Source organism: Mandrillus leucophaeus, unplaced genomic scaffold (assembly GCF_000951045.1).
Source record: "Mandrillus leucophaeus isolate KB7577 unplaced genomic scaffold, Mleu.le_1.0 Scaffold508, whole genome shotgun sequence".
Lineage (NCBI taxonomy): Eukaryota > Metazoa > Chordata > Mammalia > Primates > Cercopithecidae > Mandrillus > Mandrillus leucophaeus.
Genome location: NW_012105453.1, coordinates 1,151,954 through 1,174,421, shown reverse-complemented (window position 1 = coordinate 1,174,421; position 22,468 = coordinate 1,151,954). Strand labels below are relative to the sequence as shown.

Here is a 22,468-nt window from a genome sequence, read left to right as displayed (position 1 = left end):
GCTGTTTCCGGACACGCTGCTCGGAGACCCCGGCCGCCGAGTCCGCTTCTTCGACCCCCTGAGGAACGAGTACTTCTTCGACCGCAACCGGCCCAGCTTCGACGCCATCCTCTACTACTACCAGTCGGGGGGCCGCCTGCGGAGGCCGGTCAACGTGCCCCTGGACATTTTCCTGGAGGAGATCCGCTTCTACCAGCTGGGGGACGAGGCCCTGGCGGCCTTCCGGGAGGACGAGGGCTGCCTGCCCGAAGGTGGCGAGGACGAGAAGCCGCTGCCCTCCCAGCCCTTCCAGCGCCAGGTGTGGCTGCTCTTCGAGTACCCAGAGAGCTCTGGGCCCGCCAGGGGTATCGCCATCGTCTCCGTGTTGGTCATTCTCATCTCCATAGTCATCTTTTGTCTGGAGACCTTACCCCAGTTTCGTGTAGATGGTCGAGGTGGAAACAATGGTGGTGGTGTGAGTCGAGTCTCCTCAGTTTCCAGGGGGAGTCAGGAGGAAGAGGAGGATGAAGATGATTCCTACACATTTCATCATGGCATCACCCCTGGGGAAATGGGGACCGGGGGCTCGTCCTCACTCAGTACTCTGGGGGGCTCCTTCTTTACAGACCCTTTCTTTCTGGTGGAGACCCTGTGCATTGTCTGGTTCACTTTTGAGCTCTTGGTGCGCTTCTCCGCCTGCCCCAGCAAGCCGGCCTTCTTCCGGAACATCATGAACATCATTGACTTGGTGGCTATCTTCCCCTACTTCATCACCCTGGGCACTGAGCTGGTGCAGCAGCAGGAGCAGCAGCCAGCCAGTGGAGGAGGCAGCCAGAATGGGCAGCAGGCCATGTCCCTGGCCATCCTCAGAGTCATCCGCCTGGTCCGGGTGTTCCGCATCTTCAAGCTCTCCCGCCACTCCAAGGGGTTGCAGATCCTGGGCAAGACCTTGCAGGCCTCCATGAGGGAGCTGGGGTTGCTCATCTTCTTCCTGTTCATCGGGGTCATCCTCTTCTCCAGTGCTGTTTACTTCGCAGAGGCTGACGATGACGATTCGCTCTTTCCCAGCATCCCGGATGCCTTCTGGTGGGCAGTGGTTACAATGACCACGGTAGGTTACGGGGACATGTACCCCATGACTGTGGGGGGCAAGATCGTGGGCTCGCTGTGTGCCATCGCTGGGGTCCTCACCATTGCCCTGCCTGTGCCCGTCATTGTCTCCAACTTCAACTACTTCTACCACCGGGAGACGGAGCAGGAGGAGCAAGGCCAGTATACCCACGTCACTTGTGGGCAGCCTACGCCAGACCTGAAGGCAACTGACAATGGACTTGGCAAGCCTGACTTCCCCGAGGCTAACCGGGAACGGAGACCCAGCTACCTTCCTACACCACATCGGGCCTATGCAGAGAAAAGAATGCTCACAGAGGTCTGACCAATGAAGGCAGGGCCTGCAGGAGGGGAGCACTGAGCTAACAGTCTCTTAGGCTTCCTTCTCATTTTCACTACTCACTCTAGCTTCAGTTGACTTCTTGACTGTCTCCCCCTCACCCACTACCTAGCATCCAGGACCAAATACCTGGACTATCAACCTTGTTGCTTAATCCCTTGTTGCTTAAGCACTCAAGGTGAATCCATCTAAGTGACATTTTTAAAATTCCAGCGGTGCCACCCAATCATGCCCATCTTCTGTCATATGGATGAGATATACATTTATGTCTGACCTTCCCTCAAGACTGATTTTTCATGTCTGGGACTTACAATATCTCTAGGAACAGCAATGTCAACAGGATGGAAACCAGCCATACCTAAGTCTTCGCTCCCTCCTTAGTGTTCTTTGCTTTGGGTCATGTGCGCTTCCTAGCTTCAGGCCGCTTGGTAACTGGAAGAAGCTGGAGGACAGAAGCAGTACTCAACTTGCTGTTATTCCGGTGCCCTGTAACACCCGCTCGTCATCCTGCAGATGACCCTTGGTAGAGTCTTCATTTGCACAGCCTCAAAATAGGTTATTCATTTCTAAACTTGGCTGGAATTAGAGAAAATACAATCAAACTTTACCACTTGGAGGACACGGGGGTTAGTCCAGGACCAAAGGGGCCATGGATTTTTCAAAGTGTGGCTCAGCACAAGAGGCACTGGTGTTTGGTCTACATTTGGTCCTCCCCACTCTGATCCCCTGACTCTCTAGCTTCCAGGAAGGTTCCTTATCAGAGCCAAATACTCTTTTTGTGCAAGTGCCTTCCTGAGGAGAAGAACTGGAGAAAGGGAGCCACAAAACCAGGAGGGATGTCTGAATAGAGTCAAGCAACTGGCTTGACCACAGTCTGAAGCAAGGTGCCACTTAAACAGATGCTGTTTTCTCAAAGGGGCAGAGGAATCCTGTTGCAGATGGCAGCCTTTTCTCCCTCATTTCCCCCAAATTTTCTCTAGCCCTCTACCTTGCTTCCTGGGAATTTGATTTAGGATTGCTGTTGAAGGCTTCCTCAAGCAAACTCCAGCTTAAAGCCCTAGACAGGTAAAAGCACACATTGGATGGCAGCATGGGTTTCTTCCCATTTTATGGGCGTGAAATAGGTGGTTTAGAATAAGGAGCAAGTGTTATTCTTTTGCCAACAGCCTCACTCTAAGAGGTTTTTTTGCTGAGTCAAGCAAACACTTGCCTGCTCTGCCCCTTGGAGCTGCATTTGGTCTGCTCTCACTGGTAAGGTGACGTGGTGGTGTTCCCACTTGATCTAAGCCATTTTCTTCCAGTGTGAGACCACTGCCATCTATCCACTGGCCCACCTACCCTCTTTTCTCTCTCAGTAACGTTGCCATTTGTTTTTTGCCTTTGATAAACTGTGATGTACTGTTCTGAGTTCTTTTGGGTGCAGTTCTGAAACTGAAAGGACTGTTAACATGTTTTTAATTTTATATCTATGCTTTCAGACTCTCTGATGATAATTTTTTTAAAACATTATTTTCTCGAAGACCAGCTTACGAGAGGACAGCCTTATGAGGGTTTGCTTGAGAGGCAGTGTTGCTTCTGTGACTGCCAGATCTAAATCTCGATCTTGCCATAACTTTACAGGGTAACTTGGGTCCACAGTCCCTCTTTGTGCCTCAGTTTACCCACCCATTAAATGGGAACATTATTGTCTTCCCCTCCCTACCTCATGGGGAATGTCTGGGAAGCTGGGGACATTGCTATGCAAATGTGTGAATCTTAGTCATAGATTTGATTTTTAGTTCTCTCCATACCCCCATAGGCAAGGCCTTCCCCCAGGGTTCCTGCCTTGGATCCAAAGCCTAAGAATAGGCCATTATGGACCATTGGCTCCCGAAATCCCTCCTTGGCCTCTTGGACTGAGCCCCTCAGCCTTTCTTCTTACCCTTCAGAAAGGAGGGTTCTCTTTAGATATGTTCAGGGGGATCCTTCCATGGCTGGAGGTCACCTTGACTAGGAGCTTGGCTTCCCCAAACCTGAAACACAGTAGAAGATAGAGATGTTTATGATGCACAAACCTGCTCTGAGGTCAGAAAGTGCTAGTTTTCCAAATCTCTCCCATTACTGCTGGCTATTTGGGGAAAGAAGAGAAAAGCCCATTCCAGAGGCAGAAGGGAAGCTCCCAGCGGAGGGTGAAAGTTGGGACATGTATGCATGTATCTCTGTATATGTGTATGTAATCACCCTCATCACCATCCCTGAGAAAACATTTCCTTTTCAAGTCAGAGCACGCTTGAAAGGGTTTGTGGAGAGCCCAGCTCACCAGGGACTCTGGTTGCCGTAGCAACCTTCCAGACTGTTCTCTCTATCTTCTGCTTTGGGCATCAAGGGAGACCAGGGGACTACATCTTTCCAGCTTCTCAAATGGGAGCACCTCCCACATAGTGGCTTAGGGGCTGGGAGTGCCAGGACAGGGATGTGGGACTTTTGGAAAATGTGGAGGAAGCAGGGCCTCAAAGCTTCCTGTCTGGACTTTTCTTCCTAGTTTCCCCACCCAGTCATTGCAGCTGCCTCATCTTACTCCTGATTCTTCAGAAATTTGAATGTTAAGCAACCAGTTAAACCAACGTCAGTGTTAATTTTTTCAAGCTGTCGAGGGGAGCCCTTAGAGGGGACAACTTCTCCTTGGAGTGGCAGCCAGGCTGGGCCTCACCAGGTGAGATCACAGTCTTAGGGATCATGGAGTTCCCGTCTCCGCAGAGGCAGGCTCTTCCCAGCTCCACGAGAGGCGGAGAATTGCAACTTCTTCCTCCCTGGGAACAGTCTATCTAGCTCCTGGGAGGAATCTCAAAGATCTTTCTTCTCAAGACATCGAAGAAAAACGGAGAGGCTGTAGCTCGACCAAGTTTCTGTGAAGAATTTTGTCAAGTGATCCCTCTCTGACCTTAAGTCTCTTTATTTGGATTTTGTGCCCTGAGCACCAAGAGAATATGCACTCTGTGTTGCCTGGACAGCTGGGGTGGTGATTCACAGGAAGGGTCCAAGCCATCGCTACACCTGACTCAAGCTGGAAGGAGCTCCCAGAGGACTTCCTGGCACTGCCAGCCTCAGCCTGAGATGCGGGATATTCGTCCCCACGGAGCGAGGAGGGACAGCTCGCCGTCTTTGCAGGTGAGGTGGGTTCTACTGGAGGGGAATTTTGTTTTTGGCTCAGTCCTGCAGGCAAAATTAGAACGGGGTGGGGAGAGAGAGAGAGAAGGTGGGGAAGCGTGCATCTGGAGAGATGCAAGGGTTTCATTCTCCTTCCCTCAGGGGCTACCTCGCTTTTTCTGTGTATTTTTCTTTGACTCAATTGACTTCAGTTTTCTTTTTCTCTGTTTCTGTCCCCTTGATGCTGCTGGCCCCTTTAAAAAATTCTCTCTTTTTCTGTGCATTTTTCCCTTTCCTTCTTTTCATTCTTACTGTCTCTGCCTTTTTTCTCCTTTCTCTAGTTTTCTTCCTTCTGGTTTTCCCCCCTCTGTTGTTTTACCGTCTTCTTCCTTCTATGTGTGTCTTCCTGCCTATCTTTCTCCCTCTCTCCACCTTTTCAGCGACTGGGAGCACCTAGAGTGTTGACGGCGAGGTCGCACATTGAAATCTAGGACAGCTGTGCTTGCTAAGGTCTGTCTGTAGCAGGAGTATTCCACTCTTTCCTGACTTCTCACTCCGCCATTCTTTCCTACCATGCTTACCTCTGTGGGGGCAAGTCCTGAACCTACCAAGCAAGATGAGACTGCCGTGGGCTCAGAAAAATGTCTCCCAGAAATTTCCTGAACCTGCAAGCATAAATGAGAGAAGGCAGGCTGGGGGGAGAGAATGACCCTGAGAAGTCTCAGAGGAATCCTCTGCTGAGTAGCCCTGGACCACCTCAGGGTCTCCAAGCTTAGGAGGCTGGCAGAGAGGTCAAAGACAGAGGAACAGTAGAAATGTCAAACAAACAGACAAAAGAGGGCTTAGGAGGCAGGCATAAGGTTGGAGTTAGCCTGGAAAAAGCCTTACCTCGGGGATGACCTTAGCACTGCCCTTAATTCACTTGAAGGTTTTGTTAGTATCTGGCTGTCTCTCTCTCGGGTACTGAAGGCAGAACAAAAGGAAAGGACATAAATCTCAGTGGTACAAGGTGCAGGGAATCCTGACAAGGAGGATTAAGATTCACCAGGCAGTCTGCAAGGAGAATTGACGGACTCCTTGCTAGAAGTCTCAGAGTATGGGCTAAGTCCCACCTGCAGCAGGACATCAGGACAACCTGAGGGGTCCCCAGAGGGTGGAAGGTTATGCTATTACAATTGGCCCCAGATAACTTTTGGGGGGTAATAGAAATGCTCTCAAACAGGATTATGGTAATAATCATACAACTCTAAAAATTGCACCCCCAAATCATTGAATTGTGAAAAAAAAGAAAGCAATGAGTCTAATAATCTGGGAGTTTTCCATCTGGGCTGGAAGAACGGTTTGGTCCTATAAATCTAGAAGTTTGGCGTGTCTAAAAATGGACCAGACAATATCTAGAATAGAACGACAGTTTTTTTTTCTTCTGCCACATGGGGACACTTCAGAGCTTACATGCAGTTTATCCTTGCTATTCATGCACAATATGACGAACTGGTGTGTGTGTGTGTGTGTGTGTGTGTGTGTGGCCGCGCGCGCGCGCTTCGTTTTGACATCAAATTGTTACGAGAGTTACATGCTTTTTTCTTTTTTCCTCTAAAGATGTGTCATGCCAGTTTTTTGGGTAAGTGCAGGGCATAATTAGCATGCATTGAGCTATGATATATATGTTGAACATTATTCATTATATAGGACTATGGTCTTGAGCTTGCCCAAGGAACTTACAGTTTGCTGGCAAAAAGAAAAAAACTCCAAGAAAAGTTCCTACAAACCAAAAACCCCACCAAATCCCTACAGCTGTAAACTCAGAATTCCTTAAGAGATTGCATAGGGCCCAAGGTTTTATTGATGTATCTACTATGGTTATTATTTTATTTTTGAATTTTTTGAAAATTTTTTTTGTGGGTACATAAAGGTTTCATTTTTCCTAACCCCCTCCCCACGCTCCCCCTACAGTTGTTATTGATGCTTAACAGCCCTATGATGAGGTCCCAGCAGTCTTTGGTGCTTTGGGTAAACAAAAGAAGTGGGCGGTAACGGCCTTCATTTGTCTTACTGAACCTTTCAGTGATTCTCTCCCAGCCCCTGATCTCCTCTTGGCCTTCTTCACCTTGTGCCCACCGGACCCTCCCTTCCCTTCCCTTCCCGTGGTGCTTTCCTCAGATGCACCAGCCAGTCCTGCGGCTTGTCATTTCTCCTCTCCACTGGCTGAGCCCTTGCTTGCGGCAGAATTTCTATCTGCCAGCAACTCGACATCCTTTCCAAGATAGATTCCCAGAGAGTGTGGTCCTTCCGGGACAATCTAGCTGGAGCTGCCATCCTGGCTCACATGGGTTTTGACTGTGTGTTATTGCCGTGGGAAGGAAGTGGGGAGGAAAGCGTACTCTAATCCTACCTTGTCACGGTCACTTAGGGGAGGAAAAGAAATCCGTTTACTAGGTGGTAGGAGTTCCTGTCTCCATCTCACTTCGTATTTTGCCTCGGGTTGCACAGAGAGCTCATGGCAGAATAAGGTCTGGAGCTTGGCAGTTGGCAGCGAGAGGGATCTTCCCAGACGCAGGCCGTGGGGAAGGAAGACAGATGGGCTGTTAGCCTCTCATCTTGCCAGGTCTCCTGATGAACCACTTCTGTGCTGGGCTGGAGGTCTCTGTGCGGTTGGAGATGGTCATGTTTTTCACGTCCCTTTGCTCTGAACTTGAGAAAGTAGTTCACCCTACCTCTTGGTCTTCTTGGTCCTCATCCTCCGGCTTCACCTGGTACCCTAAAGGGGGAGTGGAAACCTATCAGCCGCCGCCTTGACGGGTTATCAAAGCGGCGGCTGTGTTTGAAGGTGCACAGTAACAACAGGAGAGTGACTCCCTAGTTTTCAGAACAAAAGAGGAAAAGTTCCTACCCTACAGGAAGTATCATTCACACTGGTCTTACCTTGGCTATCACTTGACCTGTTTAGGGACTAGCCCTGCTGGGATTTATTACAATTTTTTTTTTTAAACCCAACTCCAACCTCATCATTGTTACTGTAAAGAGAGTTCCTCATTCCTCGGTCACGAGCCTCAGCAGATACACTTTACCTCCTCCTAGAAAACATGTTGGAATCTTAAGCAGCTTCTGCTGTAGGCTGCAAGGAGCGCAGACAGACCCTGGCTCTTTGGTGAGAGCAAAGCCGACATTTCAAAAGGAAATTGCAGCCACGCAGTCTGCTGGCGCTGCTATTTTTGACATGCTTGCTGTTCTCTCAGGGCTTGACAACCGCTGTCTCCAGGAGACAGACAAACCTGCTCTTGGCAGCAGAGACACTGCTTTGAAAAAGAACATAGGAAGACAGTCCTGCAGCTGGGAGGGGCGGGGAGGACTTACCACTGAAGTGTGGTACCTGGCTAGCGGGGCTGCAGATCTGAGGCTGCAGGATTTATCTTCACCCAGGGAATCCTGACCCTGCGTTGCATCATTCCCAGTGGGAACAGTCCTAGCAAGAATCAGAATGGCGCCATTCATTTACAGAACATTTGCAAACGCGTTCAGTGCTTTCAGACATCGTGCTGTTTAACAAAGGGGTTAAGAGCATAGTTGCTGGAACCAGATCGTCGCAGCTCAAATCCCTCCTTTGCTGGGTGACATTGGGCAAGTCATGGAACAGTTCTGTGGCCTCAGTTTCCTTTTCTGTCAAATGGAGGCTAATAATCGTACCAATCTGATAGGGTTGTTTTGAAGATTAAAATAATTAATATATGTACAGTGTTTACATGTACAGTGTCAGCTGTTATTATCATCCTATAGCAATGAAATGAGGTGGTAGGCTAGGCTTTGTTTTTTTCTTTGGCAGGTAAGAAAATTGAAGCTCAGAGGGGTTGTGATGTACTTAAAGGCACACAGTAATGTGTGTTTAATACTCTTCAGGGGACATGGAACCGAATGGAATGCAGTGAGGGTCTAACTGTTATTGGGCAAGAAGAGAGAATGAAGCCATAGCTCCTAAGTGTGTATATAGACTTCTGTTTACATGCCAGCTTGTCTCTGATGGAACAGCAGCAGGTGTCCTGTGCTTTTGTTTCCTATGGGTCTCTGAGTGTGCACACACACACACATATGCATATACACACATAAATATATATACATACATCCACATATCTATGCACACAAACCCACATATACACACACATATATATACACAAACATAAATATACACATGCACATGTATACACACATATATGCACACACAAACACATATATACACACATGTATGCACAGACTCATATATACACGCTTATACATATACCCACATATATACACACACACGTGGTGCTCTATATTCTATCTCTATATTCTATATGTGTGTAGCGTATATACGTGGAACATCTTTCTATGGAGCCCTTTCTCAGTACCGCCACTGATCTCCCTCTTCCATTTTAACATTCTCAGTGGTTGACACTCCACTCGAGTTTTCCTCACACACCTGCTCATGCCTTCTTCCTTGGGATGAATGCAGGGTCTTATAGTTAGCAGGAGGGACAGAACCCACAAACCAGACCCGGGCCCAGAATTTTCCTACACTGTTCCAGTGGCTTTCAAACTTCCACTGTCCTGGCCCTCATCCTCAGCATGCATTCTGTTCCCCAGTCACCTTCACGGCCCCCTTTGCAGGTGGGGGTACCCCTTAATCTCCCGTGAGTGTGTTTCTGCTTTCCTGGTCCTCCATTAAAGTGGAGGAGACAGGAGGCCCTGGAGTTGGAATAATCCAACTCCCCTGCCCTTGTGGGTCTCCACTGGCCTTCACTCCGCCTAAAGAGCATTTATGACATCTCTTGTTAGGGGTCTCGGCGTGGGCCAGATTGCTGTCTTCACCCTCATCTCACTGCCATAGCCACTACGGCTTCTTACAAAGGTCCCATCCCAGGGCAAGGCGACGTGGCTGCCCTCATGTTTGAGGATTCTGAGCATGCTGGCTTGCCTGCCTTTGGAGTTGGAGAATTGGTCTGAATCACTGTTTATTAGCTGTACCTCATTTAACCTCTCCAAGCTTCAGTTTCGTCATCTGCAAAATAAGGAAGCTAACATCACTTGCCTTACACAGTTGCTGTGAGATTCAGAAGAGACAGCCAGTTACAGAGTTTAGCAGGAAATAAACTCTTAGCAAAGCATGGCTCTTCCCACTGCCAATCAGCAGAGGGACCCTCGGAGACACCAAACACCCACCTGAGAGTGGGGCCGAAACTACCTGCATGTCAGAGAAAGGCAGGGTCCCTGCTGACTGCAGTTTTGTTCTCTGAAACAAACATTTAAATGAAATATGACATAAAAAATAGACTCAGGATAGCTAGCTATTTTTACCAGAAGGCTCTTTGCCTAGAGGATTCACAGCAGAATTTCTTTAAATAATTGCACTTACGATGTGATTTAATATACAGAAATATAATCTAAATATATCTTGGAAGAATAGGATGGATACACTGGTAATATGTATGTATTTTAACAAAGTTTGTTTCCAGCCAAGCTAGAATGAGAATTCTCGCTTAACCCTTCCCTCAAGCCTGGGAGCATTGCAGAGGGTGGTGCTGAGGGTCCCAGATGGAGGGGGCAGTCAATGCCTCTTTACGAAGAAGGAGACTGATGCAGAGAAGTGAAATAATTTGCCCAAGATCACACAGGAAATTAGGGGCAGAGTTGTGCTTGGGACCCAAATTTTCTGACTCCAACGCCAGCATATTTTTCCCATGGGAAATGGAACTATAAGAAATTATCTAAAAACACACACAAAACACACACACACTTAAAAATAACTATTCATTTTCTGTCCAACCAAACTCCCTAGCAGAGCTGTCCATTGAAAATGGAATTAAGTGATTTTTAGTTTTATCTTTCCCTCCCCTGAGTTTCCAGGGCACAGAGGCAGTGGTTGTAGCTACAGAAGCCCAGAAGCAGATGACCAGCTTCTGGATTTTTAAGGAAGTACTAATGACTGAGGACTAGTGCAGACCAAAGGTATTTAGCACCGGACAAAGAGAGGCTCATGTACAGGCTCTGGGCTTCTAATCTCACTGATTAAGGGATTCTTTAACCTCTTAAGGCTTTATTTTTTCTGTTTAATTTAGTGACTGGACAGAATAAAACTGTCATAGATTGGAAATCAGGAAAGCAAGGGGTTATCTGAGTCTCTGTATTTTATAGAGGAAGGAGGGGATGCAGAAGGTCAGCATCTTACCCAGGAGCGTTGACTTCTGATGCCTTGGGAGGCAGAAAGCAGCTTCTAGACTCTTCCCTGCACTTTGTTGCCCTGATAGAGAAAGAGAAGTCGCTGTCAGTTACAGAGCTCTTTCACAAATCACAGGACCAGGGTCAGAAGGAAGAACGTGTCCAGAAGCCCTGGTCGTTGAGACATAAATCAGCCAGGCACTCCTCAGCTGCTTTAAGGCAATTTGGCATTGGTGGAAAGAGAAACAAGTTCTGATATGGTGGGGAAAATAGCCGTGTTCCCTGCAGAAGACTGCTGTCTGTGCTTCAGGGGAAGGATCACGTTCACCCGGGAGAGCATATGTGTGTACACTCAGGCGCCAGGCACACCCTCCCAACCAGACCCTCTACTCACTTGGAAGTGTGTGTGTGTGTGTGTGTGTGTGTTTGTGTGTTTTGTTTTTCTTTTTTGTGCATCTGCAATCTCCTGGTTTATGGTTTTACATGCCTCCAGCAATTCCGAATTGCAATCACAGAGCACCTACCCTAAAACTGGGCAGATTACCTTGTAAGAGGTCCTCAGTTGTCACTTGTGGCTTGGGAGCCACATGGGACACAACATTAAGGGCTATTGGAATATTTCACACACACATCTGACTTTTTGGTTTCTCTTCAAAGCAAAGGTCTGGGCTTGTTGATCCCGCACGTTTACTTTCCACCCCCTATCAGCAAAAGCTAAGGGACAGTGGCCCCTTGCAGAAGGACGTGGGTCCTCTTTGCACAGTGCCCATCACTTCTTAGTCCCTGCTGCTGAGGCTGGGCCATCTGTCATTTTTTTTTAAGAGGGAGTTTCGCTCTTGTTTCCCAGGCTGGAGTGCAATGTCATGGTCTCGGCTCACTGCAACCTCTACCTCCCAGGTTCAAGTGATTTTCCTGTCTCAGTCTCCTGAGTAGCTGGAATTAGTGCCCGCCACCAGGCCTGACTAATTTTTTGTATTTTTAGTAGAGAGTGGGTTTCACCATGTTGGCCAGGCTGGTCGCAAACTCCTGACCTGAAGTGATCCACCCGCCTTGGCCTCCCAAAGTGTTGGGATTACAGGTGTGAACCACCGCCCCCAGCCTGTCTGTCAGTTTTAATTGTGCCCCTAGCCATGTTTTTTCGTAGGTGGGAGATAGTTCTCTCTATGTACATTTCTACCAAAGCTTAGAAAAAGAAAGATGGAAAGAGTATCGTGTTTAGGGAAACCATATCTGGCTTATGTCACCTGGTAGCCCCTGGGGATACAGGTGCTTGTGGCCATACTCAGAGCCTTCCTGTGTGACTTCATCTAGTGGCTCAGAATCAATTATCTGACTTAGAAGTAGCAGGTCAGATGGAGATGGGAATATGTGAGTTTGCTGGAAAAAACAGAAATGAGAGCAGAAATGAAGGCTGCATGCCGTGAGGAGCCGGTTCCAGCTATCCGTGAGAGACGGAAGTGTGGGGCTGCACAGGGAAGAAGGCACTGGAGAGTAACAAGAGCATGCCATGTTCTGTGTCCAGGTAAGCAGGCAGGGGAGTGTGTGATGTGATTCAGAACTCCCAATCGAAGTGATGAAAATGAGAAATCAGGCAAACTTCCGCGTTCGGAGATGTGTCCAATTAGAGAACCGCCTCCTGTTTCTGTGATCTCAGACTATGGAGCACTACTGCACTCCCGCTGGCTAGGACCGAGTGGGCGTCAGAGCGGGGATTCATGAGTGGCACCGTGTGGCTTTCCTGATAACCACTGGCCACCCACCCATGGGCTATGCATCTGTCTGGTTGCTTCTGCGATGTCATGAGGCCCATGGCCATCCCCAGATTCGATCTTGCCTCTCCTGGGTTATTTCCAGCTGGTTTCAGCTCTCAGGTGGAATCTCCTGTCTTTGAAGCTTTTTGGTCAAAAGGTAAATGACCATAGATTTGGAACCATGTCTAACATTATTTCCTTCAGAGGGAGATAAGAAAGGTTTTCCTTTTTTTAAGCTTTATATTTGCCCTTTCCAGGAGGGCAGGAAATATTCAATCAGGTTGGGGTTAAATAAAATCCATCATGAGCCTTACATTTGAATGCTTGTAGGCTTCACTTTTTCCAACAGATGCATTTCCAAAAAGTTGTTGTTGTTGTGTGTGTATAATACAATTATTTTCCTATCAGAGGCGCTTTTTAATAGAAGTGGGCCCTTTCGCATTAAAAAATCTACACAATATGGTTACACTTAAAAGAGAGCATGTAGTCGGTGGAAAGATGAATGTAAACTAGCTTATAATGTACTTCATGCAATCGTGATTCCTTCCTTCAGCGGAAGGAAGAGGGGTGCTGTGGCATTGGAAATGATGAAGACTGCTGATCAGACTTGAAAGGAAAAAAAGCGTTTTTATTTTCATTGTAGGAACTAGGAGACATTTTTAAAAATATATGTTCAAAAATGGGAACTCCAGCTGGGTGCAGCGGCTCATGCCTGTAATCCCAGCACTTTGGGAGGCCGAGGCAGGCGAATCGGTTGATGTCAGGAGTTCGAGATGAGCCTGGCCAACATGGTGAAACTCCATCTCTACTAAAAATACAAAAATTAGCCGGGTGTGGTGGCGGATTTCTGTAATCTCGGCTACTTGCGAGGTAGAGGCAGGCAAATTGCTTGAACCAGGGAGGCGGAGCTTGCAGTGAGCTGAGATCGTGCCACTGCACTCCAGCCTGGGCGACAGAGTGAGACACTGTCTCAAATAAATGAATAAATAAATAAATAAATAAATAATAAAATTAAATTAAATGGGGAATTCCAAGAAACTCTGTCATAATCTCTCTTTTTCTTGCTGCATGCAGACTGTAAGTGATGCATTTGCAGGTGGGCAACACTGTGTTTCCCACACCTGTAGCTGTGTCAGGTGAGGCAGGACAGGAGACATGAGGACATGGTTCTGAGCCTCTTCGTCTGTCTGTGAGCAGTGTAGGCAGAGGGTGATATCTGTCCACCCTGAGGGAGTCAACTCCCAGTGCTGTTCCCCACTGGCGTCTACCTGTGTGACCCAGGGAGAATTCAGAATCTCACTGAGCCTTGTTTTTCTCCTCTGTAAAACTGGACCATTAATAGACATCCCACATGGTGGCCAGTGAATCGGTGGAATTAAAGCAGGTAACGCTAACAGGCCTGGTATGTGGTACGCATTCAGTAAAAGTTATCATTTCATGGTCTATTTCTTATTTGCCCACTTTGACAGAGTACTGAGGCATAGGCAAGGCCTCTTATCCAAACGTTAGGTACAGTTAAAACCACTCACAGCTCTCCTAAATCAGTCTTTTGGGAAATATGTCTACCTATGTAGACATATTTCTTTCATTTCGTAGATTTGGACTTTCTGATCCAATAGTGACCATGATTCAGCTATTCAATCACCAAACACTTGGTCATAACAGAGGCGACTCATGTAAAGGGGCTTCCTACCCTCTTAGAGTGAAACTGTTTCCTTGTTAAAAAAGCCAGCAGCAGAGAATATCCAGGGATTTTGTTAAATTCCTAAAGAAAGAACATAAGCAATGAGGTGACTTACCCATTGAGAATCCCTGAGATCAGCGAGAACTTCCAGAAAACTTGGGAATCCACAGAGAGATTGAAGGACTGAATGTGGAAGGCTCGCATGACTCAGCTATTCACTTGGCTGACCTGTGGGCTGCCGTCAGCGGGAGAATGAGCGGGAAGAAATGCACAAGGGTTCGGGTAGGATGCTTTCTCCCCGATGCGTGAGGTCAACACTTTTCTTTGCAATTATAACACAAATCAGTGGAAAACAGACTCAACTTACAGAGGATGCATTGACTTTACCTTCAGCATTTCAGGGATGTATTTAATTTGCAAGCCAGTCAGCTGAACTCACTTCATATATCAATAGAGAATAAGGACAGATGACATGGAATAATTGAGCAGGAAGAGAATTCTAAAAGTCATGGAATTCATTGCCTTGCTGTGCATTAGAAAAATTTCTAGATTATTCCAGGCTTATTCTGAAAAATGCCCAGGGAAAGAGAATCCATAATATAGACTCCTTCAAGCGACTTGTGTTTGAGCACATCGTTTGTCAGGATGTTTTCCTCATTTCTCAGTTACACATCTCCTGCTGTACTTTATTACACATCTCCTGCTGCACTTTATTACACATCTCCTGCTGCACTTTAAATTTCCTTCCTCCTGTTTTGTCTTCTGCTGACATGGATACTCAAGTGACCATATTACCTAGAATAACTCATGCCAGAGTTCCGCAAATGTGATCTGCAGAACATCAGTCCTACACAACTTTCCATGGAGAAAGAATCCCCAGGCACTATGTTTCAGAAATGCGGCCTCTTGGAGATGTACAATGCATACGAACATAAAAGTAAAGGCTCTGAGAAGTCCTGCAGCAGTAAACCTATTTCACTTCTTTAACCCAGTGTTTTTCAACTTTTTAGTTTTTAAAACTTTTTTTTACCACAGAATCTCCTTCCCCCTTTTATAGTAATGTCTGCTGACATACCCCCAAAACTCATCCAACAAATACATTTTGAAAAACTCGAAGAGATATGAAGCTTGTTGCGATGGATTTGAGTGCACGGAGCCTCAGCCATTAAAGGTTTTTTGAGTTGGACCATTGTGTGGCTTCTTACCAAGCTTCTTAAAGTTCTTCACGCCCCTCTTGAGTTGTGCAGAAACAAATGGTGTTTTGATAAGGCTCTGAATAATGTGATAAAAGACATCCTCTTCCTTATAGTCCTTATAAGTCTTCTTAAATAGAAGTCTTTGAGAAAATAACAGTAAGAGTTGGTCTTGTTAGGTTTAGGGCTACCTTGCTAGGAAATGTCCACAGATCTGATGCACTCTGCCAGGGGAATGAGGACGTCTGCATGCCTTACAGTGTAACAGCCAATTCCTATGCACGTTGTTAACCAAGTCAAAAATTGTAACATGGATTTTTTTTACAATCACTTTTCTAACGAAAACCTATTGATGAAAACATTCATGATAACCTTTACTAACTATCCTATTTATGAAATCTTCCTCACAATCTGAGAAAGATGCAAATACCAGCAGTGAGTTGTATGTAACTGGGTTTTCTCAGTATTCTTTTCCATCTTCGTAAACACTGTTTTCAAGTGTGACATTTGCCCTTTCTCCCTAAGTATTTTTGGTGCTGACACACCACAGTTGGACCTGGTTCCTCTGGTGCTTGGATTTCAGTCCCCTGGAAAGATGTTTTCTGCTAGGCGTTTTTGTTTGTTTGTTTGTTTTATTTTGTTTTGTTGTTTTGGTGCTGCTGAGGGCTCTTACCTCTGACCCTCTTCTCATCCAGCAAGGCCTGAGGCTTGCTGTCTGCTTCTCACCCACTGGCCCAGGCTGAAATTCCTTCTTCCGTGGTGTCCCTTCTGTGCTCAGAGGCAAAAGCACAAAGGATGTAATTGCTCTTGTCCTGTTGTTGCCTTTGTACCGATTCCTCTTCTGTACATCTTGAGCCATGAGGAAAAGTTTCTGGTATTAAAGCCACTAAAAGTCAGAAGTGGACGGTGGGGTGGGTGAGGATTGCATCCAATTCTGCGTCTGTCACTAACCTGCTGTGTGACCCTACGCATGTCACCTGCCTGGCCCTCAGCAAATGGTAGCCATTAGTATTGTTCTTCCCCCAGAGTCTTCACTGTAAAATGAGGTCATTGGATTCGACGACTGGGTTTCTGCGGATACCCAAGTGTATTAATCAGATGTGCAGCTGGCTCCCTGAAAACTCGACAGACTTTATTGCTTGGCTTTTGCCACTGATCTTTGAAAAAGAGAGTTGGAGTTACTAGGTTTTCAACTTGATGTAGAATCACTGAATTTCAGAGCTCATATACTCCAGTCTATTATTTTACAAAGATCTGAACTTACATTTAAAAATATACTGAGCAGGTTGTAGCAAAGTTTTGAAAGAGATACAATAATTTTTATCTGCTATCAAGGAATGATAAACGTCTTCCTTTTCCTTCCTTTCTGCGTCTATTCCTTCCTCCCTCCTTCCTTTCCTCCTCTCCTCCCTCCTCCCTCTCTCTTTCCTTCCTTCCCTCCCTTTTTTCTCCCTCCTCCCCTCTCTCTTCCTTCCTTCCTCCTTTTTTCCTTCCTTCCTTCTTTTTCTCCCTCCCTCCCCTTCCTCCTTCCTTCCTTCCTTCCTTCCTTCCTTCCTTCCTTCCTTCCTTCCTTCCCTTGTCCTTCCCTCCTCCTTCCCTCCCTCCTTTCTTTCTATTTTTCTTAGATGAAGTCTATCCTAGTTATTAAGTGATTCCAGATCCTTCTTTATTTCAGCGTTGCAAAATAAACATTCCTTGGTTTTGGCTGTGTCAAGCACCTTGGCATTATGATGGGGAAAATGCTGGGCAAGAAAAGACGTTTCTATATTAAGGAGAAGCAGGCAGGGATGCGAACCAGTATTCCCTGGGTCTCAGACTCCACACTAGAGGAAGGAGTCTGTAGAAAGGACAAAGGAAAGAAAGGTTGGTGTCACTCTGTGGAATCCTTAGACAAAGTAGAAGCTGGCTTCTTCTATTTCTGGGAGACAGCAGTGAGCAGCCCTAAGGGCAGGCATTGGGTTGTAGTGCCTGGGTCACCTCCCTGTGCCACACAGTGACTCTGGGATAGAAAAGTCCCTGGAAGAGTGTCTAGCTCTGCCCTCACAGCTCTGCCCTGGGAAGCCTCTGAGCTGGGGCCTACCCCTGCACAGCTCCACCAAGGTCCTGCTGCTTTTTGGTGTGCGTTCATCATTCTCATCCCTCTCAGCTTTCCTTCCTACTCTGAGTGCAGCCTCACGAAGCCGCCCAATCCCTGGACAGGGATAGGAAGCCTGTGTGGACTCCTAATGTGCTGTTTGACCTTGAGCAAGTTACTTCAATTGAACTCTTTATTTTCAGACTCTAAAAGGAATATCTGCTCATAATAGAAAATTACCCCAATTTAGAAAAGTATAAGGAAGAAAATAAAAATCCCATAACCCCACCACCAGAGACACTGAGTGTTGGAACTTTGTTGTATTTTTCCCCCAGACTAACTTTGTCTGTCTGTATCAGTATATCTATAGAGAGCATTCAGTATTTCATTTGAAAAGCTTCACATTATGTCTCTAGTTTTCTCATGCAGTTACTACATGGCCGTCATAGAGATGCAGCCTTCTTTCGGTAACCCACGTCCTATTGGACATTCAGGTTGCTTCTAACGAATGGTGCTCCAACAAACACTTGTACGTAGATATTTGTTCACATCTATGACTCCTTCCTTGGCTATACTCCTAAAAGCGTCAAGACATGTGAACAAAGTGAGCAACTAATTTTCTGGGTATCACCTTTCTCACCTATAGTAAAACAACAACGGAAACAACAATCACTGATAGCAGCAGACACTCACGTAGCATCTTGTGTGCCAGGCATGTCTCTAAGGGCTTATGTGTACCAACGCATTTAATCGTCCCAGTTGCCCCGTTATTATCTCCATTTCACAGAATTAGCTTTCCCAGAGTCACACACAGCCAGTTAGCGGGGTGGCAGGATTTCAGCCTAGGCAGTCTGGCTCCAGAGTCGTGCTCTCATCTGCTAAGCTAGTATTACCCCTGTGGGATGAAAGAGCTAAAATGAAGAATCCCTGGGGTCCTGTTACCCGGGAACATCACTAATGTAGCATGGAATCCTGCAAATAATGCTAGAATGGAGTAATGCAGTGGCCTGGTAAGCGTTCACTAGCTCCTGTCATCCTCTTCGTCCTCCCATTTGTGTGTTTGACGAGCTTGGGGTCCCTGTGTTTGTGAGTGCGTGTGCATGGGTATGCATGTGTTTGTATAATTTTATGAAGGGAACAGAGTCAGCAGAGTGTGAAGCAAGAAAGCCTGAACAATCTATTGACACAACAATAAAGCGCTCGTAATTGACGCTGTTAGTTATAGATAACTCATCATCGTTTCCTTTTTGTCTTAAGGTTCCCAGGCACTTTGGCTGGGAAATGTGTCATTTCATAATTGGAGTGTCCCCCCCGGTGGAGCAGGAATGGGATGGGATTTGGCCGTCTACTATAACCCCATCCCCCCAAAGCATGTCTGTACTTATTGTCTGAGGTGGCTGTTTCCCCTCCTTGAACTGATTTGCCTGTGCTGTCCAGAAGCATTGCTGGATATGATTATCCAGCAGAAAAGGAGCGAATCGACAGACTTTTCACTGGCATACCATGTCCACCTTGCTCTGATTGCTTGCTAAATATAGAGATTGCCAGGACCCCTTGAAATTTTGATTCAGTAGATCTGGGAGAAGCCTGAGAATATGCTTTTTTAAAAAACATGTGCTCAGAGTGATCATTGTCAGGGAGTTTGGGGAAGTTTTAGGTAGCAGGTCTCAACCTTCAGAGGATATCAGCATCGCCAGATTCTTTTGAAAAAAGTACCACTTCCTATCCTTCTGCTGACTGCCTGCCCTAATTTGAATAACTGATCTAGGGTGGTTTCCAAGTGCAGGATAAAAAAAAAAGTCTCTAGAGGTTCTTGTGTGTAGCCGTAGTTGGGTACCTCCAGCCTAAGAAGTTCTGGTGATAATATTACACCTATAGCTTTCATTGCACTTCACATTTGACAACTCTCTTTCACCATTGAGCATCACAACAATTCACTAAGGTTAGTATAGCAGGCATTATTATATTGCCCTTGGCTGAGAGAGGTTGATTGAATTGCCTAAGGCTGCACAGCTTCTCCCTCAGTCAGCAGCAGCTGTTCTCTACTTGGCTCATGGCCAGTCCTGCCAGTTCTTTTGGGAAGGGGAAGCCTCCTCTCCCCTGAGACTCTCAGGATGAAATCAGTTGCCTCTCCTAGTGCTGATGCTCGCGAGGCTCTTTCTTCCCCTTCTCAGCCACATCCTTTCTACTGCAGCCACTCTTCCTGCTCAGAGGGCCTCTCTCTGAAAGGTGCAGTTGCGTTTCCCTCCCATGCTCCATCCCACTTAACAGTTAGGTCATGGCACTGAGGGATGGACAGCTTGGAGCCTGGACAGTCCACATCCTCCACTATGGTCTGAGGACACAGACATGCTGCCCCCCAGCTCCAGCCCCTTCGATGCCATCCTGCAGAAAGCACTGCACATGGTGCATGGCAGGATCCAGGAAAGTCCCATCCCAAACACTGCTGCCCCCAGCTACAGCCTCACACCCCCATCCCAAATTCTCACATCCACCACCAAAGCTTCTCTCACCCCTGCATCCCACCCCTGATAACCTGAAAGCCCACCTGAGTCCTTCCTGGGAGGCGGCTGTGTGGGGCTGGAGCCCCTGCAGTGGTGAGTCCCACTCCGGACACCTGGCCAAAGGGAGCTTAACAAGGTGACCAGCGAAAGAGAAACAGAACCAGGTAAGGGCATCCGCCCCTTCCGCCATCCTCCACCCCGCAACCAACTGCAGGCTCAAAATCTCTCCCGATTCAAACCGAGGACTTTAGTTTCTCTTTACTGTTCCTCTCCTTGTCCAAACCTTTTCCTTCACACAGGCTGAATCTTGGAGAGGCTCCCAGTGACTGCAGACTTCCTGTGTCAGAATCCTGCAGCCTCTGTCCCTGGGCTGCTTGGGTGGAGTGGGAGGCGGCGGGAGAAGGCGGGGTTTGCCTTGCAGGCAATGCAGGCAGTGGCGCTGCACCCAGGGAAGAGTTCCAAATGCTGATTCTCTCCATTCCCTTTACCTCCCTACCTATTCAGTAGCCTTGCAACGGAGACGAAACCACCCCCTAGCAGACTCTTGCAGGATATCGTTCACTTTCCTCTCTCGAGCCCTGCCCACCATGGGTTGTTGGTTTTGTGAGTTGGTGTGGGGGAGTCAGCAGGGTCCTCAGTGACTTTTGATGGTTCAGCACTGACTTTCAGGAAAGGTAAGCTGTCTGCCAACAAAGCTGGTCCCCACTGTGCCTCCTCCTCTTATACAACAATCTCAGGTGGCTTTCCTACCGGGTGAGAGGATTTGGAAGAACTGCGGAGGAATATGGGACCGACGAGCTCTCCTTTCTCAAAACAAAGGGAGCCTTGGTGCAGATGCACAAGGTGGTTCTTGAAGTTGCATGTGACCCAGAACGGCTGGCTTGGTGGATCTTTACTGTTCTGGCTGGACATTGTCAGGCAGCTATCAGGGGGTCCAAGAGTCCTTCACAATAACCCCTTATCACCCGCAAACAGCCAGCCAAGATGGTGCTGCTTGACCCTGTCCTGCTGACGGTGGTCTGGACCAGGGTTGAGCCTGAGAGCCAGCCAACATGAGCCTCTTTCCTAAAAGCCGTTAGTCAGGAAGAAAAGGTTCCGGTTCAGTCTGGGCTAGCCTCCCTATGGAAGAGGTGGAAAACCTCCCAGCCATGGGAGCTGGACGGGGTCTGATGCATCCTCCAGCTCCGCTTTCTCCTTTTGTAAATGCCAAAAGGAATTGGGGTCCTGAGTGATGACTTGATTGGCCCAAGGCCACACGGCAACTATGACTACTTTATAACAGAGCTGGATTTTGGAGTCCAGTGTGTTAATTCACTTACTCCGTTGGCTAAGACACAAAGCTTCTGAAAATAATCTCTTATGAGAGCTTCCATTCAGCTCAGACTTGGAAGAAAGGACAGTTGTTATGTGCTCTATACGGAGAGAACACAGGTCTCAGTATCAGACTGATCTGGGCTCAAAGCCCGGCTCTCCTAGTCACTAGTGTTGAGATCCTGGGTGCATTTCTCACACACCTTGTGTTCCTCCAGTATAAAATAGGGATCACCCTGGTCTCCTCACAGAAACATGGTGAGGGTGTTCTATTGAGTAGAAGATACACTTAGCAAATACTCATTGCTAAATAAAACAAGGCTTCCTGGTCAAAATGAGTAATAGCTTCCTCCTTCCTAGTGCTCTGATTCTGAAGCTGGCGTAGTTGTGGAATTATTAGTGCCCTCATGTTTGTGGTTGGGACCAGAGAACAGAGGCCTTTCTCTTGCTTTTCTTCAGACCCCGAGGGGAATGCTCTGCACAGAGCCTGGGTGTCATCAGTCAGCCCATGACCATCCCTTGTAGACTTGGGAGAACTCAGCCAGAGAGGGAAATGTGAGACTCTGGCAACGTGAAAAAAACAAGTACCTCTCTATTACTTTTTTTTCTAGCCTTGTGAAGTTTGTTCAGCCTACAACCCAGCATTGATTAAAGGCCTGCTCTGTGAGCCCACCCCAGTGGCAGTGTGCCCACTGGGTAAGATAAAGTGAGAGGTGCAGGGACACACAGGTAGAAGGAGATCCTTCAGGCCTGGTCACATCTGAGGTTATGGGGCAGTGGCCTGATACTCCTGAGACAATACGCTTCTTGATACTCTTTTGAGGGTGGCTGCAGAGGACATTGACTTGTACCTTTGGCTCCTCTGTTCACTCTTCACCTCATAGAATGAACATTTGCAGGCCTGCACTGAGGCACTGTTTTGTCCTTGTTATGTGCTTCATGCCCCAAGTCACCACATCTGAATTCAGTTCCTAGTCACTCGCCTGTCTTCAGAACAAATCCCTACAGAATATCCATCTTTCTAGACCCAGAGACCGTCCTGCCTCTCTCAACCTTCCCTCTGTCCTCATCACTCTAAATCCTAAATCTCCTTCAAAGACCACCTAGCTCATACCCAGCTTTCTTCATGAAGTATTCATGTGGACTGGACCCCTCCTTTTGCACTCAGCAGAGGTTACCTTGTGTTGCTGTACATTTTTTTTTTTTTTTT

General features: G+C 47.2%; 1 protein-coding gene across 1 annotated transcript in view; it reads left to right on the top strand.

The window, feature by feature from the left end:
• Positions 1–22,468, top strand: part of KCNA6 (potassium channel, voltage gated shaker related subfamily A, member 6) — a 50,452-nt gene that overhangs the window by 444 nt on the left and 27,540 nt on the right. Inside the window, exon 2 of the mRNA XM_011996273.1 lies at positions 64–4,576. Coding sequence (XP_011851663.1) covers positions 64–1,414 — 1,351 coding nt within the window. The 3' untranslated portion in view covers positions 1,415–4,576. The remainder of the gene's footprint in view (positions 1–63; positions 4,577–22,468) is intronic.